Here is a 27,989-nt window from a genome sequence, read left to right as displayed (position 1 = left end):
CAGGCCTCCCAAAATTCAAAAGTCAGCCACGTGGAGAAAACTAACCAGTACCTTGACATGGAATAATTTCATTAACTATATTCTTGCACCTGCTAAAAGTTCCCTTAGCTTCCTCAAATGTAACCTCAGACATGCTCCCGTGCACTTATGGAAGTTGGCATATACTACACTAATACGCCCTAAACTAGAGTGTACATCAGCCATTTGGGACCCTCATCAGTCATATCTAATAAATGACTTAGAAGACCTGCAAAACCGTGCTGTATGCTTCATAATTTCTGATTACTCACATTATACCAGTGCAACAGCATTAAAAATCATGCTGAGCTCAAAGCCTTATCGCATCATCGCAATATATCTTACTTAACACTATTTCGTAAACTGTACCATCGTGTGTCCCTCCATAACGACTTCATCTGTGAACCCACAGCCATTTTTCCATGTTGGACCATTCACGCAAAGTCGAATGCATCCCGTGCCATACCCTTGCATTTTTCCAATCATTTTCACCATTTACCGTAATAGAACGGAATAATCTACCATCGCACGTTATTACTGAACCAAATACCATGACATTTACTGATGCTTTGCGCAATAATATCCGTGTATAATATATATAACTTCACTGCCTTCTTTTACTCAGTTCTTGCACTAGAAAATGACATCTCGATGACACCGTTCATGCTTTGTGTCGTGCGTTTCAGGTACGGTACGGATAAATGTTCTTATTGTTGTTTTGCATTTTACCTGATTACAATGATGCAATGTAATTTATTTTTATCATTTTTTTGGTTGTTATATCTGTAGTTTTTGTGACAGCGATGTAACGCCCTCCCCAGAGGACCTTTAGGGCTTTTGTGAAACAAAAAATAATTAAGAAAAGCGCTGCCGAAAAGCTCGACGTTTGGCCGCACGTCACCGGAGCAATGAGGGAAAGCCCGTCGCCAAGAGCGGGGCAACGCCGGTCCATGTTTTTGAACTTCGAAGTGCAACATCAAACATTCATTAGAAATCTTCTAATAGCGCTACTCGATTCGAAGCCGAATCGAATTTTGCGTTACCTGCTTCCATATTCCAGTGTTTCAATTATTTGCGCACACCTACTAATTTTTCCTGGCAGAAGCACTCAGTTTCATCTTGCCAGAAAGAGCGCAAAACGACGTAACACAGTGACGAAGGAGGCACAGACTACTCGAAATCCCTGAGAATTCCCGGTTTCCCTTGTTGGTAGACACCCTATGCCACATGCTTTGTAGAGAAACTTTGCACGGTCAAGTTGCGTAGAAACACCGTTGAACCCCACAAATGAATCGAATTCTGTCTTTACTTGTAAAACTACTTCCCACGCAAGTTGGTCAGGGAGATATCACGCACGCATCAGCTGGCAAGCGGCTAACAGCAGCAATGAGGCGGCGCTTGCACATGATTAGATAACTTACGTCGGCGCCCCACTTGAGAAGCACGGCGACGCTGGAGGCGTCCCCCATCATGCAGGCGCAATGCAGCGGCAGGAAGGTGCCGTGCGCCTGGTTCACATTGGCTCCCTGGCGTATCAGCTGCTCGATGTCCTCCTGCCTCGTGCCGCCCACACCGATAGCCCGCAGCAGCCTCTCGGACAGCGTGTACGATCGCTGGACGTGCTCCATCAGGTACCACATAGGGTTCCCGCGAGAGCCGCGGCGGTTGCACGGGGAGACGCGCGCTTTTCCCTACCAGTGAGCATTAGCAAAGCAAGCGCCTCCCGGGTTTTCCCGAAGTCCCGCAGTACAGAGCAGTCGCAGGCCTCATCTTAGCCGCCGTCACTGCTGCTGTCGTCGCTGTGCGGATGCTGCGCGCTTCTCAGTTACTCCAAGCCACCTTTGAGACCTGCATATTGTTGGCAGTACCTTTGGAAGAGACGATCAACGGGCACGGCGGCGGCTTTGCAGCTGTTTACATAACAGCGCCGCGCCAATGCCCCAACCAATGCCAACGCTGCCTACACATTATGATGGTGATGATGATGATCGATGGCCTCTCCTGTGATTTTGGGCATCGCTTCCTGTATTTTTACAATTGGTGGTGAGATGTGTGAGTGGCGCCCCCTGGCTCTGACGTCGGCTTAGGACTCTATGGGCTTAGGGACTCGCTCCGCTGTCGTCTGCGGCTGTCCCTATCCGCACGCCTCGCGCGGATAATTTTTAAAACTGTCCGCACGCCTCGCGCGGATAACTTTTAAAATAGTCCGCACGCCTCGAGCCCGAATGCAGCGCCGTGTGCCGAGTTTCTTTTTCTGGGTGTTATTATGGACGCACCAGCAGCACCAGTTTCCTCCGCTCTCAACTTGGATGCTATCCTCGTGTTACGTTGTCGTGGCAGGTTACTTTAGCGTTCGCTAGTACGATGATTTCCTTACTTAAACCAAGTGCAGCGTCGGTCTGCTAACGCTCGGCTTCGCGTTGTGTGCTGTCCTGAGCCAGCCAGCTCACGGGTGAAGCCGGCGTGCTAAGCCCTCTTCGGAGAAACGGCGACCACGACGACACCGACCCATCTCCTGAAGAATCGAGGACGAAGTTTGCCATAGCTAGTTCTGCACTTCCTATCCTACAAGCCACGTTGCAACAATGTGCCAGAGATCACCACACGAACAAATGCCGTGCTGGGATGTGGCGAATACTGTGAGGTGAAGATGATTGTGTGCATCGGGGCGTAGAGCTCGACGTACTACCACATTCGGCTTGTGATTGCGGTGATGGCGTAGCACATGGTAAATGCGCGAATGAGGTGGGGCCGAGTGCAGGGTGTGTTTTCTGCGCTATCGCCCTTCATGTAGGCGCATTCGGCGGCTGAGTGCGATGCTTGCACGGGCAGCGATTGTTGCAGGCAGCCGTTGCCAGCAATGCGCGGTTGTAGTAGTCAGCTACGGTCGCCTTGGCGTTTGTTTAGCGCCCGAGGTTCTTTCTTTTAACGTAGCTGCTACCCGCGTAACATTGAAGGAAAAAAAACGCGATTATTGCACGAAACTGATAAACTGAGCATGCGTGTGTGGTATATTCTGTGCCATCGCCTCGTGCAGACCTTGGGTTCTTAGTATTGTTCGGCGGGTGCTTGCTTGCTACTGCTCGTATTAGTTTTCGGGCTAGGGGAACAGGCACAGTGCCAAAGCGATACTAAATCAAGTGTGCATGCATTGGTTTTGAAAACAACACGAGGGTACGTAGAATAACGCTCACAGCACAAAATAAAAACAACTAATGGAAAAAAAACTGGCGCTGTTTGCTGTCCTTTAATCTGCCCGTTTTTTTTTTATTGTGAGCATTATGGTTTACCCACTAGCTGGCCCCCTCATGTCCTAGCTGTGTTAGATGTGATGAGGCGTCAAAGACCCTTTGAAAACACTGCGTAAGAAAAATCAGTCGACTTCTTGCCTATAAAAATAGAGTTCAAAATTACAAGCACTCCATTTTAAAGTACTCGCTTTCGTGGAAACTGCTGTTGTGGGAAGCAAGTCTGATGCATTTAAACAACACACATCATTGCCACATTCTTTCTAGGTAGCGGCACATTGTATGCACTGCTATTATGAGCGCGTTAAAGCATTATAAATGTGGTATTCATGCCTAGAGAGAGAGAGAGAGAGAAATCTGTACTATTGTACTATATAGGCAGTCTCCTAATCTTCATTAGAAGACGGCTAGTCTGCAAATCTCCCAGAGTTCCTCACTAGCCCGAATGCCATGACCACCAGAAGTTATTGCATCAACTTCACGTCCACACCATAATCCGCGCTCAGCCAGTCTTCCCAGGAAGCATGTGGCGGCAGGTATAGTGGATGGCACCCCCAGCAGAGGGGTAGTACTGGTGGGGTGTGAAGGGCACTTGGTTGTCGGGCAAGCGGGGCAGGAGGATTCCATTTGTATAGTGGACACGAGGCTGGGCAAGAAGGGAAGGGGTTTGTACATTTCGGACCACAGATGCAGCTTCACGAGACAGGGTGAGGTGGGGGACCAGGAAAGACTGCCTACTGGTTCTAGCACATGTGCAATATGTGGGCTTGGATATACAAAGCTTCTCAGCAAAACTGTACACAACTCGGGGTCTGCTATGATGCCAAAGAGGGCAATGGCAAGCATTTCATCACACGAGTTCTGGATGTGTCGCGTCTTTCCCTTGTCATTGTTCCAGCCATGCTGTTTTTTTCCTGTTGTGCAGAACCAACACACTGCCACTGTTGTATATTTTACCACATGATGCGATATGTGTTGACTCCTAGCCAAAAATTCTGTGTGCGTACATCATGTGTCGGTCAAAATTTTTCTGTTCAGTATACTCTATATGGTAATAGAGGAGCTAGAGCCAAAAGCAAACACTTCAAAAGCTGATAATTCCAACCTGTGCCACCAGTGTATACATTCACTCTTGAAAAGGGGAATTATATCACAGTCATCACACTGTGTGCCTTTGAAAGTTCTTTCCAGAGAGGATGTATCCGTTAATCTTTTGTATTATGAGTGCATGAGGCGGCACACATATTAAAAGAGTAGTTACTCATAATGTTCAGTTCTTCCTATGAGACTGAACTGGGCAAATCGTTTTAGACCATAGGCAGTGCAAGTGTTTCAAGGTATGTACTCGCTCGTGTTGAGGCGTTTATCGATTCCTTTTTCTTGGGTTGGTGTTCTGCCTTTCTTCAGACCGTTTTGCCTTTTGAATACGTGCGAAGCTTGAAATTGTTTTATACTTCTGAAAGAGAACATACACAAGAAGCTATTTGCATAGTTGCTCAAATTGGAAATTTAATGTCTGTAGTCCTTTAAATCGCCTTTATTCTTCACAGGGGCAAGGAAGATGAGAACAGGGCTGCTTTCGACATAGGTGCCTTAGTAACACCACTCTTCACTCAACACAAAGGAAAAAGTAAACAAAATTTCGTTTCAGGTTGCTATAAAAGGACCATTACCTTGTTCATAATTTTGTAATGAAAAGGGAAATAGGTGACTCCAGTGCCAGAAAAAGGTGCGCGGAAATTGTTTTAATTCATGTCAAGGGCAGGTAAAATGCAGTAGCTTCTGGTGGTATTATGCAAAGGGAGGGGTAGTAATGTGGAGTCATATGCGTGATTGTTAAACACATTATTGTTGCATTTTATTGAGTGCCGGAATCACCACAGTTGAAACACCTTACATGATACAATTTTAATGTCGAGGCAGTGCTGTTGCCTAACTCACCGTGCTTGTGATGTCAGCTTCTGAAATGAGAGCAGCCTTAGTAAAACTTTACTGAAATAAATGCTGAAGATAAACTAATCTGAAATCCCCTTTCACTCGCTAGTAACTTTTTTCCGAAAGAAATTGAGCACAATAAAGCTTTTGCACAAACAGCATCATATTGTTTTCATTTTTTTTCTGGATAATGCTCCTCACCTTTTCACCCACAAACGATAACTCCGGGTGGTTGATGTTGGCCTCAACTGTAGCTTATGGTCTAGTTTTTAGGTGAAACTGTGCAGACATTTAGAGGGTGTTTTTTGGATGGAATTGGTGCAACAGAAACGAAGAGAGGGGAAGAAACATAAGGACGGCCGCTGGTCTAACAACTCACGTTACACATGTTGGATTTATCACGTAGCCATAGCTTTAGCCATGAAAAACATTATGGCTCCTGAGTGCACGACAAACTTTCCCACTGCACTACAACTAACCTGAAGTTGATATTGGAAAGTGTTCGGTATTTTTGAGCAGGCTATTCGATCGAAAATGGTACTCTGGAGCCAATGTGCAGCGAATTCATACAGTTTCACTAAGCCTGTCTGTGCAGAAGAAGCTAACATGAGGCCAAATGTGAAGAATATGCAAGATTTTTCAAGTGACAAAGATTTAGTCTCATCTATATGCATTAAGTTGACTTAATTCCTGAACCATATACTGGGTCTTTGCAGTGACATTTCAACCGTTGCCCACGGGTAGTCGCAATATTCTCCACACCACAGGAATACATGTGAGCAAGAAATGCCAGATTACCTCTCGGGGAGTTCGTAGAGAGTCCAGGACTGATAATTGAAAACCCCTGCCGTTGTTGCATAACGACTTCTGTTGAGCACTATTTGGCTTGCAAGTTTTTTCTACTCCCCCTAAGCATTTTTTCCTTCCTTCACAGGTTGCCTTTTAGAGTAAAAAAGGGTGACCTAAATGGGATTGAGAAGAAAGTGAGCGAAAGGGTAGGAAAGGCAGTAAAGGAAAGGACAGTGAAGAGTAATCATAGCGGGAATGGTGCAGTGCTATCAGCAGTCCCTCACACAGGTCAACAGCCAATAGACTACCTTCACTGCACACACTGCCAAGAATGTCCTTGGTCCCACAGTGGATGATCAGCACCCTCCTCAGCTAAAGCCCCTGTATTTTATCCTCAGCAATAGGTCGGCCGGTCAAGACTGCATTTGTGTGAGAGGAGCTTCCTTCTCCCGGAAACAGCGCAAGGGAGGGAGGAGGACATCAGAGGGCAGAGATTTTTGAGCCAAAGAAAACAACAGAACCTGACGGCGGTAACTTGGCAAGGATTCACATAAGGCGAAGGGAAAATGTGGTCGGCAAAGTGGTTACAAACATTCAGGCTGTGCTCTTGCAACCACTGTGTAGAGATCTTGAACAGCGACCATGGATACGCTGACAAACTCAAAGCATCACCAAGCTACTTCAGGTGCTTCACTGTGTTGATTGAACTAGCATACACGTTATCTTGCGTCGTACAATGCTTACAGCATTGACAGCACAACATACGTCTAAGAGTACGAGTACAGGTGACGACGTCTGGGTGGGTGAGGTTGCGGGGGTGATTCCCCCTCCTCTCAGTGGAGCGGCTACTTCTGTGTGCAACACAAAGTGGGCCTGAGAAATAGTAGCAATGGCTGTACACCACCACGGGGGAAGGTGTTACGGTTAGAGGAGGCTCGCTGTGAAAATGAGGATAGAGCAACAAGGCCATTAGCAACCGGAGGAACTTCGCTCTTTTTTGCTCTCATTTACAAAGTTTACGCCGTCACCGCAATCACAAGACGAATGTGGTAGTACGTCGAGCACCCGATGCACATAATCATCTTCATCTCAGTATTCGCCATATCACAGCACGGCATTTGTTCATGTGGTGATCTCTGGCACATTGTTGCAACGTGGCTTGTAGGATAGAAAGTGCAGGACTAGCGATGGCAAACTTCGTCCTCGATTCTTCAGGAGATGGGTCGGTGTCGTCGTGGTCGCCGTTTCTCCGACGAGGGCTTAGCCCGCCGGCTTCACTCGTGAGCTGGCTGGCTCAGGACAGCACACAACGCGAAGCCGAGCGTTAGCAGACCGACGCTGCACTTGGTTTAAGTAAGGAAATCATCGTACTAGCGAACGCTAAAGTAACCCGCCACGACAACGTAACACGCGGATAGCATCCAAGTTGAAAGCGGAAGAAACTGGGGCGTCCATAATAACACCCGGAAAAAGAAACGCGGCACACGGCGCTGCATTGGCAGCATTCGGGCTCGAGGCGTGCGGACAGTTTTAAAAGTTATCCGCGCGAGGCGTGCGGACAGTTTTAAAAATTATCCGCGCGAGGCGTGCGGACAGTTTTAAAAGTTATCCGCGCGAGGCGTGCGGACAGTTTTAAAAATTATCCGCGCGAGGCGTGCGGATAGGGACAGCCGTCGTCTGCTACATTCGCGCCGCTTCTACACCCGCGCCGCGGCCGCCCGCTTGACTGGCAGCAGTTCCTGTACTAGAAATCGCCCGCTTTGATGCTTTGGGGCTTTAAAAAGCGTATTTTCAATCAGATTCTGACAGCTCTGAATTATTTCAAGCTTTATACCCCACAAGTTTACAACACACGAGGAGAGAGAGAACGACTTTCATAGAGCATCGCTCAGACGATCGTGTCTTTTATTTCTTTCGTTGTTGTTGACTTGTGTTAGATGAATGTTTTTTTCTGTGCCCAATGCATTAATTTTTCTGCACCGTCCCAAACGTCCTAGGAGGTTTGGGGATGTTTGCGAGGCTCACAAAGTTCGTGTGGATATTTTCTTCGGGCTGTAAGGTATACAGTACTTTCTTCGGAAATGGGCTTTCCTTATGGCTGCGCACAAAAGTACATACCCACAGCGTGAGTTGTTTATTCACATTTAAATGCAATGAGAAGTTTTCAGCTATATACGCCGTCGCGAAACGGTGCAGATAACGTTGTCCAAAGTACTCGAAGGCGGCTTTTGAGCACCGAATTTCTATCGAACCATCGTTATCGTGACGAACTAAATCTCAACCCGAACAATTATGTCATGATTACGGTGTTGAAGGCTTGATATACTTGCTAACGAACGCTAATAAATAGTATACATGCCGGTTTTCAGTACAACACAATTCGAAACCGATGAATATGTCCAAACAGCTCTTTATTGTTTTCCTACCCCTTCAGTCGCACAGAACAAATCCTGGCCTACTCGGGATGACGTTCGATGAATTGAAAAAAATTACTCTTACTCCCTCGTCTTGGCCTGAGGAGCCTGCCCACTAACCAGCTCGATTTTACTGTTAAAGTTTTCTCCTCTTCCTCGTCCTCCTCCTATTGAGTGCAGTTTTACTACAACGCCTATTGGGATGATATGGCTGCGGCAAATGCACCGAAATATCCCTCCAAATCTGAACAAACATAGTCTTACTGTATGTTTGCCATACAGCTAACTCGTTTTGCTCAATAGGCCTCCATACTGGTTAGAAGCCTGGTATAAAACCAGCGCGCGCCTATACACGTATACACAGCAGGTTTTTAAATGCAGAGCATTTCAGTAACTCACGATGTCACCCGCGTTGTCCCGTCGTAGTCCGCACCGTCGTTGTCCGCACCCCTCCCCCTACACTATATAAAAGAAAATACTATCCGGCGCCTGGTTTCGATCCCTCGACCCTGCGGGCGGAACGCTCTACCCACTGCGCCACAAAGCCGACACAGAATGGGACGCTACGAACGCGCCTTATATCGTTGACTCATTCAAATTACTGCTGACGAGCGCTCTCTCGTCAGCAGTTGCCACAAGTGCAACAACATTAACGTAACGCAAACTACTTAACGTCGTGCGCCCCCGGAAATTCTCTGCATTTGATCGTGCCCCTCGCGAGGGGGATGTTTCACTGCGTCGCCATGCGAACAGTTTGCCGCGCTTTAGTTTCAGTTCTTTCTTTGCTGGGGTGCCGACGAGCGGCGCCACCTCCTCGCACTTCGCCGCGGGAGGATCCGCGGCGGGGGCGAGAGATGGCGCTGGCGTCTCCGCGGCCGCGTCTGCGGCCTCCGCGGGCACCGGCGCCGGCGCGGGGTCATCGCCCTTCTTTAAAAGTTTAGTTGGCACGCCACGCAGGAACAATTTTTTTGGAAATCAACCTACATTATTTGTGCCCCATAGTTCATGTCGGCACACTTTCATGCCGTGACAACGTAAAGTTACTTGATACAATAGTTTCGAGCGTTAGGTAAGGTTGCAAACCTTACATACGATTAGCTGGAATCGTAATGCCTTCTGCCAAAACCGACAGCCCCGAAGGCCTGGAATTTGTTTTGGTATTCCATTTTCGCTGTTGTCGGTTGTCAGACTCCGGCGGTTACCTTTGTTCGAAAGATTGCTGAATACAGAAGCTGACGCCTAGCTCCGACTCTTCGCGCTCCGCACAGGACCAGCCTCGCAGCAATGCATGGGCGACGCCGGCAATGTTTTTTTCCGGAGCGGTATCAAAAACTATACTTAAAATCACGCATTGAGCTAGTTTATGCGATTTTAAATCTTTTGTTACGAAAAAAAGGTTGCGCATACGCGAGATCTCCTACGGACAAGCACAAAAAGTCAACCGCGCGCGAAGAAACAGCAGAGAGAGGGAGCCCGAGTGAAGCAGACGACAAATGCGAGAATCCCTAAGCCGACGTCACGGTGATGATGATGATGATGATGCTTAGTGGCTTCCCCTTTGTAACGGGGTGGCGTTGCATAGCGGCCTTAGTCACAACGCCACTGTACAATCACCTCGCCAAAAAATTACAAACAAAATAAATAAAAAATATAATGTCAAAATAAAAAGAAAATACTTTTACGAAATTTTTGTGCTAGTCTGACTTCTTTGTTCGCATGTCTTCCCAGATTGTTCTCTGCTCTTTTCCCACGAACATTCTAACCTTCTTTTACTAACCTCTACTGCTGTCCAATTCACCTTTCCGCTAACCTTAAAGCCAAGGGCTTCCGGAAGCTGGATGGCTCCATCACTGACGGATACTTTTGCACTCCGTTACAATATGTCGCATGCTTTCTGGCTCATTTCCGCAGCCTGCGCATAGTTCTTCCTGTACCGGCTCGCGGATAAGCGTTTTTGTCCGCAAGCAACCCGCCCGGGCTTCAAAAAGCAATGCACTCCCTTTGACTATAGCAGCGCCATCTGGGAGGGCTGACGGACAGCAAGGCCACAAACCCGAATGACGCATTGGAAGGTCGCTTGAATACACGCGCTTCTGACGTCATTTGTGACTACGAAAACCTATGATTTGGAGGGAGAATCAAAATTTTAACCTATATTGATCAATTTCTCAGTGAATACGGCATCATTTGCTGCCGGACAAGCGCTGGGGGCGCTATAAAACGCAAAATCGTTCGAATAAAACAAACTTGCATTCTGTCTTCATGGCTCCTTTAATAAGTTTATCTAGCACCTGAAGCCCATGCTGTCATCGTTGACGTGGGCCACTTTTGTGCAAAAACGTTTACAGCAATTCGATATAAACTAAGTTGTTCTAAACGGACCGTTTATCAGTATTGAGCTGATATGTGCAATGGTTTGCATTTAAATTTGCGTGTTATCGTGGCTAATGATACCCTGAACTGGGTCTTCAGGCTATGAATCGACGAGGAAGGTACCACAGAAAACAGCAGTTTCAAGTCAGGACCTGCCAAAATAACCAGTTGATGCAGTTGATGCAGGCACCTTGCCTGATTGGAACTTTTGAAATCGGGGACGAACCACCCCTGGCGCCGACTCATAAGGTTCGCCGTCCCCTGCGTCCTCCTGCCTCTTCTCCTGGCCGCTCGCCTTCTTCGGTCCAGCAAGTAGGCCTAGCACGCCGGCAAGAACTGCGGCAGCAGCGCGCTGCCGCTGCGCTGCTGCCCCGCACTTGGACCCAGCGGAGCAGTCAAGGCAGCTCCCTCGTAGCGTAAAACGCCCCTTTGTCGCCTCGTCGCGAGCTCTGCCATGGCAACGACGTGAAAATGGACACATCAGAACCACAAGTCAGTTCTGCTCCGGTCCCACAGTCAAACGCTGTTGAAAGGCCGCCTGAGTCTACAAGCACAGCAGAAAATGCAATGCAGGACCAGTCTAACCGATCCCTCCCGTCACCTTTATTAACAAAAGCTGCGATCTCACGAGAGGCATCATCGTATAAGGTGGTCATCAAGTCCCGAGATAACTACAGTGCCCAGTCGGTTTATTCAAGCTGTAGTGGCGACATTCCTGAACGCCCTAGGTTTCCGTGGGTTTGCCGTTGCACAAGCCTACTAATACAATTCCGGTATGGGCGCCCTCCTTGGATTTGGCCACCACGCTCCAGACCTTGAACAACATACAGGTCTCGCAGACAGACAGTGTACAGGTCCAGGCATTCTTGGCCGCTGGAACTGACTTGAAGCGCTATGTGATCTCAGGCGTAGACTCTGGTGAGACACATGAACAGCGTCGTCAGGAGCTCTCCTGCTCTCCCCACTAAATAGTTGCCGTCCAGTATATGGGCACAAGCCGCACCTGTCTCGTCACCCTGCAAGGTCCGCCTTCTCCCCCAGACCGTATATAGTGTACTATGGATATTGTTCCCTCGGCCATTCAAGCCATCTGAGCTGCTAGTCGTGCTACAGGCAGGGGCACATGAAATCCTCCTGACCTTATAAAAAAAAACCCTAAGGATGCCACAACGTCGCAGACACACCTTCGCTGTTTGTAAACAAACATCAATGCGCCGAACGGTTCGCCCCAGAAGACTTCTGGTGCGGCACTTCCGGTAATGGTTTTAAATGGTCGCGGCCGTCGCGGCGGTGTTTGCCTTGTGTGTTTGAGTTTGTTGCTGCATTATTTCTGGCGCATTCCTTAAGATGTGTTTAGAGCGATGTCTAGCGACTGCATGAAGGGGCTCGACGTCGTCGTACGGGAGACGTACAAGCAGAAACTGCAGTGGCGAGGACAAGAGTTGCCGGATCCGCTGGATGGCGGGGAAGTTGTGCAGTTCATCTTTTCGACTGGAGCTAGAAACCTGCCTCCTGTCACAGCCGCGGACACTTGTATGTATCTGGTGGAAGGTGTGTGCTTCTACACGAAGGAACAATTCAAGTGCTACAAAATCAGTGACGCATACAATGTGATTGTAAGCGGTAAAGTGAGGCAGCTCGTGTCATCTAAGCGGGTGAACGCGGCGACGGCATCGTTATTCTTGCGGCAAAAGTCGAGGCAAGCCAGATGCTGACGAAAGAGTACGAGCCATGGTGTATTGTAAAAGATGACGGCACTGTTCTTACTGCCCACTGCACCTGTCTGGCAGGGTGAGTATCGATTTCATGCACAATCAAGTGAACTTGGGTTTTCGGCAAGCTCGTTCAATGCTTGATTGCGAACATGTTGCTGATGCTTCGTTTCAAGGACAAATATACAGCTGTGTGCTTGAAAGATTTTGAAACAGGTTGTTAGAAAAGAAGTTTTAATTATTTCCTTTCACCACAAACTTAAACATGTAGATGGGGCGCATACCCCACTTCGTTAGCGGTTGTCTAGATTTACTTGATTTATAGTTTTTCTCTTCACGTTTCTACAAACGTACAAGATCTAAGGCGCACAGCGCCTGACGAGGGCTGTTCTACCTGCATCGTAATTTAATATGCTATGGTAAACAGTGTGAAAAAATTAACTGTTTGTTATACTTCGCACTATTAGGCAGTTTTAGCATATCGTTACCGTGTTTACGTTACCGTGTACCGTGTTTGCGGGAGTAGACTGTGCAGCGCGAGAGTTACCGCGAACGGTAACTTACCGGCACAGGCTTCACCGTCACCAGCGCTTCCGGTAACACGGTAAACGGTAACGCAAACACGGTAACTATATGCTAAAACTGCCTATTTAAAACAGCAGTGTCGTTGACAGCAGATAGGACAAGAAATCGACATTGGACATTCCAATTCCTTCATGCGTACCTGGAGCTTAACGGTTAGCCACCGTATGTGTTTTAACATTTTCCATTTTTATTGTCCACCAACTCAAGCATCTTTTCTAGTCTCCTATATTTCTTGTCGCTGTGAGGGCCTGCCCACCAGTGAACGCGCTATTGCCAGTACTTGTAGGGCAGGGTTTTTGGCTGTATACGTGTGCAGAAATCGAACATTCCTTTAAAGTGCGAATGCACTTTATAAGCGACCCCAAACCATCCACCGCCGGCGTCGGCGGCGGCGTCGGCGTCCGCAGTGCTCCTCTATATTTAAAGAAGAAACAGCATCCGGCGCCAGGTTTCGATCCGAGGACTTTGCGGGCCGCAGCCCGACGCTCTACCGAATAAGCCACGGACGCGACGGTGATATTGTCAGTAACGCGCCTTATATCTTTAACGCATTCAAACTACGTCGTCAGCGGCGTGCGTTGGCGACTCAGCGGCGTTATAGCGGCTTGATAACTGCGTGGTGTACACGTGATACTACAAACCCGATGGAAGAGATGGAAGAGAAGGCGGCGAGGCGGTGGGCTGCGGGGGCCGAGCGCAAGCGCCGCAAGCGGGCCGACAACCGTGCATTCGCACTTTCACATTCTCCCCCTCGGGGAAATGCGGGGGAATTTTTTAACATAGTGGTCTACATTTCCATACTCTTATCTTGCTTTCATACTTGGAGAATGTTGTACACACGTTGCTGCACAGCTGTTTTGCAGTGAGGCCCAAGTGAACTTGGACATGAACAAGGTGTCGCCAACTGATGTTCCATGCAAGTGGATTGAAGGGTCAGGAAAAAGTATAGTAAGTTTCCCATCAGCTACTTGCTTTGTCCGATCATTCCATCTTTTTAAAATGTACTAAGGCAAACAAAAAATTTTGCAAGCTGCGCCAGTCAGCGAAATTAATTTCTTCAAGCCCAAAGTTTGGCACCAGTACCACAGCCAACACCGAGGGCCCAGCAGGATGTGCCACTGTGGACAGACAAGCGAGTTCGCAGTTTTTGCTCTCAGCTGAAGGTGGGTACTGGGGTCAGCATCAATCAATGCACACACATAATACGTCTGCTCTGCTTCATTGACTGAGACATGAACAGGACTGATTGCTTTGTATCTGAGTTATTACAAGTGTTTGCCTGATCGCATGTACGTTTTCTTGATCGCAAAAGTCTCATTTTCAACGTGCGAAGCAATGTGCAGTACATACCTTTATTACATAGCAGTATGCACACATAGCACCACATCTTAAGTTTTACAGGTGCCTTCAAACTGGACTGAAATTTTCTTTGCCACTAATACTCATTGATTGAACTTTGCAGTCAAATGCCCCGACAACACTTTTGGTGACATCAGTGAGCGGCAGTGAAGCCACCGATTCAGCTCCCGAGACAGCTGAATATTACCCTGAACCACCAACCAAGCAGCCGGAGGCATCTGCCGCTTTACCACTGCGATATTTACAAAAGCATTGAAAGCTAGAGACGGCCAAAGGTATGAAGCTTAGTGCTTCCCAATGTGCGGCGATGGAAGAAAATACACTTGGACAATCGAAGTCGTCAACATGGCTAGATGAGCGAAAAGGCCGCATAACGGCGTCTATTGTGCATACGTGGCAGCATGCAAGAGTGGTGCTGATGGACTTGTCGCCGAAATAAAGCAACACGTGTCGCAAACATTCTTTGGGGATTGAAAGTGAAGCAAAAATAGCTTTCATCAACTATGAACATGACAAGCATCGTTAATTTATGCTAAGTGAATGTGGTTGACATGTGTTGGCTGAACTGCCATTTCTAGCAGCTTCGCATGATGCTCTTGTATCATGTGTAAGCTGCGAAAAAGCTGTGCAGGAGATAAAGTGTCACGCATCGCTCAAAGCCAACCCACCTGTAATAAATTTCAGGAGGCAGGCCTATTTAGATGAAGACCTAAAGCTAAGGCATAACCATGGTTATTATGCCAAGGTTCAGGCCCAAATGGCTGCTTCATGGCTGCTTAAGGCATACTTTGTTGTATTTACACAGGAATGCTTAACTGTAGAGGTTCTTTGCTTAGACGAAACATTCTGGGCAGCTACACTACAGAAAGCGACTGCTTTCTTTTTTAACCATGTATTCCCCGAGCTGCAATCACAGAGAATCCGCAATCAAATAGAAAGTTCTAAAAGGACATGCGAGTGTCATGGCTCCAAATCTGGTTGTGTCGTTGAAGGTCGAATATGTAGTACAGCTTTTCACTTGAAGTGCGTAAAACTCAAGTGCACACCAAAATCAAGGGTGTGCATGAAGTGTGTAAATACCTGTAATGTCTAAAACATTGTAGCATGTAATATTAACGCCAACTGCACTCAAATTTTACCTCGACAAAATTTATTTTATACGTGTAGTGCGTACCCCAAATCAACTGGGGCATGAGTGCTACCCCTTTGAATTGTTCAGCCCCTCCTGTTGGCATCCTGAAAATTGTGATTCTTGATGAAATTCGTTCACTTTGCAAATGGTATATTCAGTCAGTGTGTCATTAAACAATAATTTCAGATATTTTGAACGTTTTATGCGTCATTGCATGCACAGTTTGTTACACGCACATCACCAATGTGTTACTGGTTCAAACCAGTTAATTTGCTCAGTACAGAAACTCTTCCCGTCCCTGAAAGATATACTTTGTGTGAGATTATGGAACTTTATGTATAAAAACAGCTCATATTACTATGCGTTACCTGCATGTAAACTCAACAGCACTGGTAGAAAACAGTTTTTATTTATTAATTGTCCAGTTGGAAGGTGTACTATTTTGTACCCTTAAATAGGCATCCTGAAGTTCATATGAAGAGAAAGGAATCATATTGCTCACACAGGGCACGAGAAGGAAACATCAAGACAGGAAAAATCAAGACTGGAAGGAAAAATCAAGACAGGCTGATTCGTTTGCAGTTGCGGCTGTACTGGATGGGAGCAGTCGGTCTTGATTTTTACCCAACCGGCCAAACCGCTTCCGCTCACTGACTAGCCAGAGTAATTATTAATAATTACCAGTGACTCTGGCTGTCAGTGAGTGGAAGTGGTTCGACCGGTTGGGTAAAAATCAAGAGCGACTGCTCCCATCCAGTACAGCCATCCTCGCTGGTGTCGTTTCGCAACTGCAAACGAATCAGTCTGTCTTCATTTTACCCAACCGGACAAACCGCTTCCGCTCACTGACAAGCCAGAGTCATTATTAATAATTACAGTGACTCGATCTGGCTAGTCAATGAGCGGAAGCGGTTCGGCCGGTTGGGTAAAATCAACTATGACTGCTCCCATCGCCGCCCACATGCGACACTAATTAGACTGTTGCCGTACAGTTTTCCCGTTTGATCCCTGCAAGCCAGGCGCTCCTTCTGTCTTCATCCCTCGGGAAACAACATTCTGACTTCCGATAGCAAATTTTTTCCGGAACGCAGACTACATCCTGGCACAACACATCAGTGTCCGAGTCGCGAGGGCTTCATCGGAATAATTTTATCCGCCGAAAACATCGAAACACAAGCAGCTGCCGCCACCAACGCTGGCTGAAACCACGGTAAAACGTAAAACAATGTAAACAGGAAGCTTCTTAAGGCACGTTTCCGGTGAACGCACCATGTTGCCAGAGACCGATGAGCGCTGGTGAAACTTGTGAAACCGTGTATTCGAAGCGGCCTCTGCAAATCGAACGACCACGAGATCTCTTCCCGGGCGAACGCCGCTTAAAACAAAGTAAAAGGCATACCGAACCCTCAATGCTTGAACAGGGGCCGATTTCCAACCGATACGCTGCTTTGACAACCTTAAAGGAGGACTTACCCGCAGCAGAACCTGAACCGTCAACAATGATGACGTACTGTTCGGCAGTCAAATTATCACGTGCTAGCCGTCGATGTTCGCCTCCTGTGCAAGAGCAACTACCAGTTCCTGATTTAGATGATGACTGAAATTGAAAACACGCTAGATAGTCTGAAAAAAAGATATTCAGCGTCTCAAAGAACGTCGCGCAATACTTCAGTGCCGGCGGGCGAGTACCCGCCCTACAGACACCCAAACCTGGACGAACGTCTCTGGTCCTCTGTTCCAAACCACGAACGTCCGCTTGTGTGGAGATACTTCCGGGTCAATGCTCAATGTCTCTTGACTTCTGCGAAGTCGAGGAGCATGAGTAAGCTAGAACTTTCGCTCTGGATCGAGCCTGTGAAGGCGTTCATGTCGATTCTGCGGGTCAGACGAATGCAAGGCTGCAGCTTGTTTACGTGCTCGGTAGAGTATCGCGGTATCATCCTGCCTTGCGATGGTATAGCCAAGAAAGTTCCATTGTGGTATGCCTGCTGTGCTTCTGCATCCGCCAACTCATTTCCAGCGATGCCACAGTGACTTGGTATCTACTGAAGTACCACCGCGTCGCCCTTTTCACTCAACTCTTTAAACAGGATAGCGACATCAGTGGTCAGCTGTTCATATGCGGATCGCTTCGTTGGGGTTTTTAGTACCCTCAGCGCTGGTTTGCAGTCACAAAAGATACTCCACTGCTGTGGCCTTTCTTAACTTGACTTTCTTTCTTAACTTAACCCCTGCTACACTAGGGTCCAAATGTCATTTGACTCAAATGCCAAGTTGTGCTGCTACACTAGGTTTTCAAATGCCATTTGGCTCAAATGACATTCGAGCCAAATGAGCACCGAGAGAGACATTTGGGATTTCAAATGCCATTTCCAGCACTCTCGGACGCAGCGTCTTCGATCGGCAATAAAAATATAATACTTCCGCACGTAAAACAAACAAAATATTGTTGTTTGTGGAACTTTGGTCATTATTTATTTACTTAAAATACGAAATCAACATATTTAATTTTCATACTTTCAAAACCAGTGGGTCAGTTGCAAAAAAAAAAAAAAAAAAACAACGCAAACAGCCACCGCGTTAGAGTCAAAACTGGTGTCTCTTCTAATTTGATATCATTTTACTGCCTCAGACTGCTCCTAAATTTGATAGTTGTATTAGTCTACGAAAACGGAACGGAGCAACAACAGCGCCACTACAGCACAGCGAACAGTTGTGAAAGCTTTTAAATGCCATCGAAATTGTAGTGTAGCACGGCGGATCCTGAATGGCATTCGAAGCAACCCATTTGAGTCAAATGACATTTGGTAGAACGTAGCACAAAGTAAAAGGAGGTATTGAAGAATGCTACCGAATTTTGTTCGCATCAAAGGAATTGATCGCTGCTTAATTTTTTTCTTTCAGTGCTATTGCTTGCTACAGTCTTACCTGATATAAAGACTTGTTTTGAAAACCCTTGGATGAATACAAAATATGCATTAGGCGATTATTTATTAACTATAGTACGAACTCTCAATCTTACGCCAGAAACAACCTAAAAGCGCAATACGTGCCTATAAAGAGAGACATTTTATGACATTTATTTTGTCGTCAGCTAAGAACTTTCCGGCTTCTTTGTGCGCAACTAAATTTTCTACTTGTTCAAGAAGGAGAGCGCCGCAAAATTAGGAAATTCCTAAAACACCCAAAATATAGATGTTGATTCGACCCATTAACCGGTTCTGAATTGTTTCTTTGATTCGTTCCGGTTCGGGTTCAGTTCCAAAATGGCGGAAAAAATACGGGTTCAGTTCGGTTCCGGTTCCGGTTCGAAACACTGGCTCTCAGGTAGAAAAAAATAAAAAGAGCGTCCAGGACCTTCATATTTTGATATATTGAACGGCTTTTAGTGACCCTCATGGGACGTCTTCTTAGCAATGTATTTATGTTAAGAGGCGAAGCCGACTACAGGGAGATTAGTGTAAGCTGGTTTTTGTGAGCTGGTGTTCCCATATTGCCTGTTGTGCAGTAAAGCATGACCACATACGGAGGAAGTGTGAATACAGAAAACGGCTCTAAGTCTTGTATTATCAAAAGTATCCCAACAGGAATTTATGACAATTAGCCACTGAGACGACTCTACCATTGCGCCGATTTTTATTTAATTGTTAATAGTTCGCAGTGATGTTGTAAACATTACGGAATTACTGTCTGCTGTCAATACATGGAGCAAACGGCTGTAACTACTGTTTCACCGGAACCCCCCGGAATCAATTTATATGTCAGGTGGCCGCAAAGGCGACTCTAACATTACGCACGAGAAAGAAACCCAAGTTAAGCGGAATCTCCGTAAAGATAACCACAGCTGCGCTGTTTCAGCGGTTTTCACATTCGGTGGGACTAGGTTCACTTTTTGTTATGCACGAGGAAAGTAAACATACCCTATTAAAGGAGCCATGAAGAGAAAACACAAGTTTGGTTCATTCAAAAGATTGCTTCGTTAGAATCATACTGACACCACTTTTAACGTAAACTTCGCTCAAATAAGCTACATAATTAGGAAAAAAGGGAATGGCCATGAGACCCATTAGCTCATTTCCCGCAACAGAACCTATGATGTTATACCAGACAGCTCTGCGATTGGCAAGCTTATAAGCTTGCCGAACGAGCTATTTACGCTTAAATGTAGGGCACATTTTTTTTAAATCCCTAAGAATGGTGGGACAAACAGTGGAAGTTACGAAAGCACACGTAAACATAGAAGTATCGATGCGTACTGCTGTTGGTACTGCGCGCACTATGCTTGGATTAGCTGCGCAGGACTGCGGGGCTTTGGGGTTGTTTCAGACGACACTGGCCGATTGACGCAAGCGACGATGTCTTACGTAACCGTATTTGTCGAGCGAGCACCATGTTTCACGAAACGATTGTCTCCATGAACAAAACAAGCCAGGTACAAATACGTTCACAAAAAAAACCAAAGGCAGAAAACGGTTTTCCGCGGTGTGGTGGCGCCATCTAGGTTCACTAACGGTAAACAAGGCCCTGTGATGTCATTGCAGACCACGAAAACGCACGATTTAGCGGGAAAATCAAAATTTTAACTTAAATTAATTTCTCAGTGAATAAAGCATCGTTTGCCTCCGGACAAGCGCTGGGGGCACTATAAAACACGAAATCTTTCGAATAACACAAACTTGTGTTTGGTCTTCATGGCTCCTTTAAAATTCAGAAATCTGAGTAACAATATTTTTATTTACCTACAACATTTCTAACAAGCCACAATCTTCTTAGAACGGGGCTTCGTTCTACGAACTGCGCATGCTACAGAAAACACGACATTCCTCTCACGTAGGGGCACTTCTGACTTTCTTTAACGAAAATTAAATAGTGGAAGCATAACCCTGCGCTCGATGCTTTTTTGCTTGAGTAGTCTGCAAAAAAATTATGGAGGATGCTTAGAACCTTCTAAGAATGCGAAGGCGAAAGCCCAGTTGGACCTTCTGTATTAATACTAGCAGAGAACCTTATCTCGCAGAGAAATGGGTGTGGTTCCTCAGTGCAGGAGCCCAAATGATGATTTGGTGATCTTTGTCCTCGAGACCAGTGGTTGCTGGGAGTCCAGGTCAGGTTCACCCACAACTCGGGTACGGAAAGTGGTGAGAAAAGAGCTGGGAGGGCTGGGTTATGAGCCACCCGATGATGATGTGGGTTAGGGTGCCTGATTGAGGTCAAAATATTCATCGTGTGGGGTGTTGGGTTTGTTAAAAGCGGTGACGCCAGGGGGGAAGGCAAAGTGTTCGTGTGAACTCGACGGAGAGTAGTTTTTTGTGTTTGAGTAGGCGAGGATGATGAGGCGAGAGTGATTGTCTCAGGGCGCGGTAACGCTGTGTGACGTCTTGGAACTGACTGCATTTTACTAGCGAAAAAGAGACGCGGACGAAGAAGTACACAGGAAAGTGGAAAGTGACCAGGGGTGGAGTGTCCGAATCGTCACCGGTAGCCTGAGAAGAAAAAACGCAGGCCGTATGGTGGGAACACCTGTTGCCCTCTAGTGAAGTGTGACAAAATCAATGTTCCGAGTGAGGTAAGATGGCTGAGTAGGTGGACGGTTGTTGGGACCACCTTACCCGAACAACACGCTACGGCAGGCAGCGTGGGAGTACTGGGATCGGGGACCTTGTTTGGGGGATTATACCAGAGCTAAGAAAGAGAGAGAACAGACTTTATTGTCACCCCTCTTAAGGCGAATGCACCGTGCGGAAAAGTCCGGTGTCTTCGTCCCATCAGACGGCGGTCAGGAACCCGTGGTCCCTGGCGGCGTCCTCTGCCAGTTGGATGACAGCAGCTTGTATCCCGGGAAGAGAGCTGAGCAGTGCGGCCTCCCACTGCTCACTACTTCTTTTATGTATTACTTCTTCAAAGGCCCGTGGTTTATTGGGGCATTGCCAGACCATATGTTGTAGTGGGGCTGCTGCAATGTTGCACCACTTGCATCTGTCCGTGTACCTACCGGATAGCTGCGGTGACACAGGGCGGGGTGAGGGAGCGTATTTGATTGCAACTTGCACCAAGCAACTGTTTGCCATTTGTTTAGAGCAGTGTGTGCAGCAGAAAATTTTAGTCGGCTCAGCCTATAGTGTTGGGTAATCTCTCGGTAAGTTGCCAGTCTCTCCCTCACCTTCGTCACAGACGGCACTTTGTCGGATTCGAAGTCAGCCTGGTTCGTGTATCCTCGGGCTGCTTCATGTGCCATCTCATTCCCCGGGAGAGACGAGTGAGCTGGCGTCCATACCAGCTGGATGTGCCTTGAAACTGGGATCGCGCTATTCGTAAGGATTTTGGCGGCTGTGGTGGAGATCCTACCGCGCGCATAGTTTCGCAGGGCGGCCTTGGAGTCCGAGATGATGGTAGGAGCCTGCGTGCCCGTAATTGCAAGAGCTATGACCCCCTCTTCACCCGTTTCTGGGTTGGACGTAGGGATTGAGCAAGATGAGATCGCATTGCCCTGCTGATCTACCACCACGGCCACTACCACGTGCACGTTGGCCAGGATAGTCCGCCGTGTAGACGTAGCATACCGCTGGGTTGGCACTGTACTGCTTGTGGAGCGCCTTCGCACGGGCAAGCCGTCGGTCTCGATGGTACTCCGGATGCATGTTTTAGGCAGTGGGGCTACACTTATTTCGTCTCGTAGGTCCGCTTCAATGATGCCTCTGGTTCCATTCTGGTCCGCGAAAGGTATGTGCAGCGACTCCAGAATGGCCCGCCCAGTTGGGGTCCCCGCCAGCCTGTTGTATTGGACAATGCGTTGTGCTTCTATAAGTTCATCCAACGTGTTGTGAATGCCCATCTCCAGTAATTTTTTTGTGGAGGCAGCCATTGGAATGCCAACAGCCGCCTTGGTGGCTTTGCGAATAATTCGGTCTATTTTCTCTTTCTCTGCTTTCTTGAGTTTCAGGTACGGAGTAACGTAAACTATTTTACTGATGATAAAGACGAACTAACCGAAGGAGATTGTGTTCCTTGAGGCCATGGTGTTTACTGGCTATCCGGGCGATGAGTCTGCCAATTTGTACGGCTGCATTGTGCAGGGCCTGTATGGTAACCGTGTTGGTTCCTTTCTCATGTATTCTAAGCCCTACAATTCGTATGCATTCAGTTCTGGGTATTGGGCTGCCCTGCAGCAGGATTTCTATGTTGGGGTCATGCCTTTGTCTCCTGCCGGGCCTAGCTGGATTGTAAAAGAGGACTTCCGATTTTTGTGGTGAACATGCGAGGCCTCTTTGGGTTACGTATTCTTGAACCGTGTCAGCGGCTGCTTGCAGGCGTTCTTGTCCCCATCGCTTCGTCCTACGGTCCAAATCGTGATGTCATCAGCATAAATGCTGTGACTTACATCCAGATTTTGTTGTAGTCAATCAGGCAGCTTAATCATTGCCACATTGAAAAGAAAGGGCGATAAGACCGAGCCCAGTGGTGTTCCGCGGCTGCCCAAGCGTATGGGGTCCGACTGGAGGCCTGGTACGGTTTGTTGTGCGGTTCGTTGCGCTAAGAAATCCGCAATATAGTTATAGGCCTTCTTTCCCACGTGGATGTCACTCAAGTTGTGGATAATAGCGCTATGTTGCACGCAGTCAAAAGCTTTGGTCAGATGTAAGGCCAAGATTGCTCGAGTGTCTAGTGGGGATACAGCGGAGTTATCGATGATTTGATGCTGTAACTGGAGCATGACGTCTTGCGTTGATAGTGATGGCCGGAAGACCACCATAGTATGGGGGAAGAGTTGGTGTTCTTCCATGTACCGATGCAGGCGGTTCAACACTACCTGTTCGAGCAGTTTTCCCAAACACGAGGTCAAAGAAATGGGCCTAAGGTTCTCAATCTTCAGTTGCTTTCCGGCTTTAGGAATAATCGGCGAGGCTCGATTAATAGTCGGCGAGGCTCGACTATCATCTTCCAACCCCATCGACGACGACATCGCTCCCCGGAAATGACAAAAACAGCTTGCGGACCAACTCGCTCTTCAGTGGGCACGGGAGCAGCGCATCAAACATGATGCCTGATCTACGTGTTTTTTTTTAAGTGTAGAAAATGTTCTCTTCACGCTAAAAAATCGAATAATACCTGCCTTTTGCTGTTCCCGTGCCCACGGGTGTTGTTGGATACCATTTGCGAGTGCTTTTCGACTGCTTTCCTATTATTGTGTTGCGGAGATGTTGAAGCTAATCCCGGGCCAACAACGCGTTCTGAAGCGCTATTACAACTTGAAACGCTACCGGAGGACCCCGCTGAACAAATGAGTGTGCTATTTCAGCTCCTTAAAGACGTTCATGCGCGTTCTGTGCAAAGTTCCAAGAATCACGCTGATCTAGCCGCTGACGTAAAAGCCATAAAAAACGGCCAAAAAGATGTCGAGACGAAAGTAACCGGAATACTAAAAAGACTAGAGAAACTAGAAAACAAATCCCAAATAGCGGAAAACCTCAAAAGCGAGCTATCAAGCATGCACGATTTGGTATTGGAAACTACTGCTCAAAATAGCTTGTTACAGGCTCGCCTGGACGAGCTTGAAGATAGGTCTCGACTTGACAATTTAATTTTTCATGGGCTTCCAGATGTCAAAGAATCATGGGAAGAAACTGAAGCAAAGGTGGTCACTGAAATTACGTCCGTCATAGCTTCATTTTCACCAAACTCTATCCATTAGGCACACCGATTAGGCTCATTTTCGCCAAATCGATGCCGTCCTATTATTGTGAAGTTTAGTGGCACCAAAAGTAAGGATAAAATATTGTCTGCACGCTCCAAATTTAAAGAAAAAGACATTGGCGTTAGCCAAGACTTCTCTCCCGCTACGCGCATCACCCGAAAAAAGCTTATTGACTTCGCAAAAAGTCTGCCAGAATCCCCACAATTTAACCTTCGTTACAATAAGCTATATGTTAACAAAAAATGCTACATGTTTGACACTAGCGCTGGGCAGGTTATTGAAGTAGAACGGCCTGGTCGAGTTTTCGAAAATGACAACAACCAGGCAAATGTCCCTTCCTAGGAACGCGCGAGGGGTAGTGGCCCTAGATCTAACTCAAGAATTTCTGTTCTGTTCACTAACATCAGAAGCCTTCTAAACAAATACGGTTCATTGTCTTCCGCAATAGATACCTGCGATGCACAGATAATTGTGTCGACCGAAACATGGCTCCGCGCACATGTGCAGGACTCGGAACTTTTTCATGATGCGTGTCATTTTACAATTTATCGTTGCGATCGAACTGCGCATCGGGGAGGCGGTGTTCTCTTAGCGATATCGAAAAACATATCTTCGTCTTGCATACACATTAACACCACCCTTGAAACTATCTGGGCTTTGCTCACTATTGGCCATCAGAAAATCGTCCTAGGCGCATGCTATCGTTCCCCTTCGCCGTCGTCAACATTTGTTAGTGAACTGCACGACGTTCTGAACCCCATCGTAACACGTTTCCCTAATTATCCCTTATTTTTGCTCGGCGACTTTAACTTTCCGAATATAAATTGGACTTCACAACCAGCTTCCATTTCTCCTTTTTCGATACAAGCTTCAGTTTTTTAACTTTTGCTCCATCTTCTCTTTAACGCAATTAGTAGATAAAGAAACTCGAATATCCTCCCATGCAGCAAACACGCTTGACTTAATTCTAACTACACGGCCCGATCTTACTTCCAATATAACATACCTGCCTGGCATTAGCGATCATTCTCTTCTCAATTTTTCTATTAGCGCATCATTCCAAAAAAGTTTCAAACAACAAAAAAGTAATTCGTGACTACAAAAAGGCGAAAAGGCAAATCACGAGTTATCCATCTTTCTTGCTACTTTTCTGACAAACTTCGATGATCGTTCTGTTCAAACTAACTGGGACATGTTTGCTTGTAAATTTCACGATCTAACAGCAAAATTCATACCGAAACGCACTATCACGTGTAATCCACGCGCCCCGTGGTACAACGCCCACCTGAAAAGGCGCCTTTATCGTTCTGCCAGGAAATCGCCAACTGATTCACGATGGTACGCTTACAGATTAGCATCGAACGCTTACATATCTGCACTAAAAGCTGCCAAATCTTCATTTGTATCGCAAACCTTGCCATCCATGCTTAATACTAACGTTACAAAGTTTTGGAAAGTAATTAATCCGTCACATGATAACAGTATCTACTTAGAAGACGCATCGGGTAATTCCATTCCTTCGAGTGACTGTGCGGCTGTGCTGAATGATAAATTCACGAAAAACTTTTCTGTTGCTTCCACAATTAATGCTCCTTGTGCACAAACATACAATTTTCCTGCAATGTCCTCCATCCTTATTGAAGCGCCAGGTGTGGCTAAGTTAATTGCTGGACTTAAATACCACTCTTCTCCAGGTTACGATTTAATAGACTAAGTTTTTGAAGAATACAATTTCGTTTAGTTCTATTATTTTAACAAAAATATTCCAGCAATCACTTAACACATCTACGCTACCTCTACAATGGAAAATAGGGAAGGTGGTTCCACTCTTTAAATCTGGCCAAAAAACATCGCCCGCCAATTACCGCCCGATTTCTTTAACTAGTACCTGCTGTAAATTACTGGAACATATCATATTCACAAATTTAGTCACTTTCCTTGAATCAAATTCGTTTTTTACATCAGCGCAGCACGGTTTTCGCAAATCACTGTCATGCGAAACAGAGTTAATATGTTTTACTCACAAGTTACATCGCATTTTAGACCAATCATCAAAAGCTGACTGTGTTTATTTAGACTTTTCCAAAGCCTTTGACAAGGTGTGCAACAAACTGCTTCTGCACAAACTAAGCAAACTGCAACTTGATGACATCATTATGAAGTGGATTGAATTTTTCCTTAATAATCGCTCGCAATTTGTTTCAGCCAATAATCATAACTCTTCACTCAGCCAGGTTTCCTCTGGGGTCCGCCAGGGATCTGCTCTTGGCCCTCTTTTGTTCCTTATTTACATTAACGACCTGCCTTCTCTTATATCCTCTAATGTTCATTTGTTTGCCGACGACTGCGTTATTTTTCGGGAAATAACTACTGACTACGACTCCTACTCTCTCCAATCAGATCTAACTAGTGCCAGTAACTGGTGCAAAGAATGGTTAATGGAACTTAATGTCACTAAATGTAAAGTAATGCGTGTTTCAAGAACTACTAGTTGTACGCCTGTATATTACCTGAACAAAATACCACTTGAAATCGTTTCCTCTTATAAGTACCTAGGTGTTCTAACAAGGTATTACTAACAATTTAACTTGGACGCAACACATCGAATTCATTATTAACAAGACAAACCGCATGCTAGGCTATTTGCGTCGGAACTTTTCCTCAGCCCCGTCTTCTTTAAAACTTCTTCTATACAAAACACTAATCAGATCAAAACTAGAGTACGCCACGCCAGTATGGGATCCGTGTCATGACAATTTACTTACCGCACTTGAACTTGTTCAGAATAATTCAGCCCGTTTCATTCTATCAAATTATAACAGGACTGCAAGTGTAACGACAATGAAAGGTAGTATTGGCCTCCCATCTTTGGCATCACGACGTCGCATTTTTCGCCTAACTTTGTTTCGTAAAGTTTATTACCATGCTTCTCTCCACGCTGAACTGCTTTCCCAGCCTCAGTACATATCACGCCGAATTGACCATACTCATAAAGTTGGAGTTGATTCATCTAACACAAAATATTTTGCTGAGTCGTTCATTCCCAAAACATCCCGAGACTGGAACCACCTTCCCGCCGATATTGTTTCCATACGCGATAATCATCTGTTTCATCTAGCATTAGCTAACATTGTATAATCAGGATAATCTATGTTTTTGTATTTGAACACATGCACTGCTTTTATGATTTGTACATCTTGTTATACCCACTCCCCTCTTAAATGTCCATGGCCTTGAGGGTATAATAAATAATAATAATAATAATAATAATAATAATAATAATAATAATAATAATAATAATAATAATAAACGTAATGAAAGCGCTTTTCCACGTAGGAGGAAGACGGCTGTTGTCCCACACTTTGTTCATGTAAGCTGTGAGGTCTTCCATGGATGAGTCGTCCAGATTGGTAAGTAGCTTGTTAGTGATGCCATCAGGCCCTGGCGCAGAGCGGGTGTTCAGTTTGGTAATAGCTTCACAGATTTCGGCTTTGGTAATAGGCCTGTCCATTTCGGGATTGGGATTACCAGCATATGCGTCTGCTGACTCCTGAGGGGCTTCTTGTATGTAAAGCTCCTGCAGTTTCTGCAGTAAAGTAGATCCCTGCCCTTGATGGGCATGTAGGATGGTCAGAAGGTTGCTACGCTGGGTTACCCGCCGCCCGTCCGGGTTCAGAAGGCTGCGGATGGTGTGCCATGTTTTAGGCGTATTCATTTGTACGTCCATTCTTT

The 27,989-nt window shown here is 46.4% G+C and overlaps 1 protein-coding gene across 5 annotated transcripts in view; it reads right to left on the bottom strand.

The window, feature by feature from the left end:
• Nucleotides 1-27,989, bottom strand: part of LOC144136868 (ankyrin repeat and SOCS box protein 8-like) — a 63,193-nt gene that overhangs the window by 15,171 nt on the left and 20,033 nt on the right. For 2 of the 5 annotated variants that reach the window (XM_077669429.1, XM_077669430.1), the window contains exon 1: nt 1,440-2,014. The exons of 1 other annotated variant lie outside the window; for it this stretch is intronic. In XM_077669429.1, coding sequence (XP_077525555.1) covers nt 1,440-1,658 — 219 coding nt within the window. In that variant the 5' untranslated portion in view covers nt 1,659-2,014. Of the gene's footprint in view, nt 1-1,439; nt 2,015-27,989 lie in introns of those variants that run through there. 2 more of the 5 variants (XM_077669433.1, XM_077669432.1) reach the window with 2 other exon arrangements.

This window comes from Haemaphysalis longicornis, unplaced genomic scaffold (genome assembly GCF_048455015.1).
Source record: "Haemaphysalis longicornis isolate Haplotype H1 unplaced genomic scaffold, Haemaphysalis longicornis Haplotype H1 scaffold_1, whole genome shotgun sequence".
NCBI lineage: Eukaryota > Metazoa > Arthropoda > Arachnida > Ixodida > Ixodidae > Haemaphysalis > Haemaphysalis longicornis.
The sequence above is the reverse complement of the archived record's forward strand: the minus strand, read 5'-3'. Positions and strand labels throughout refer to the sequence as shown.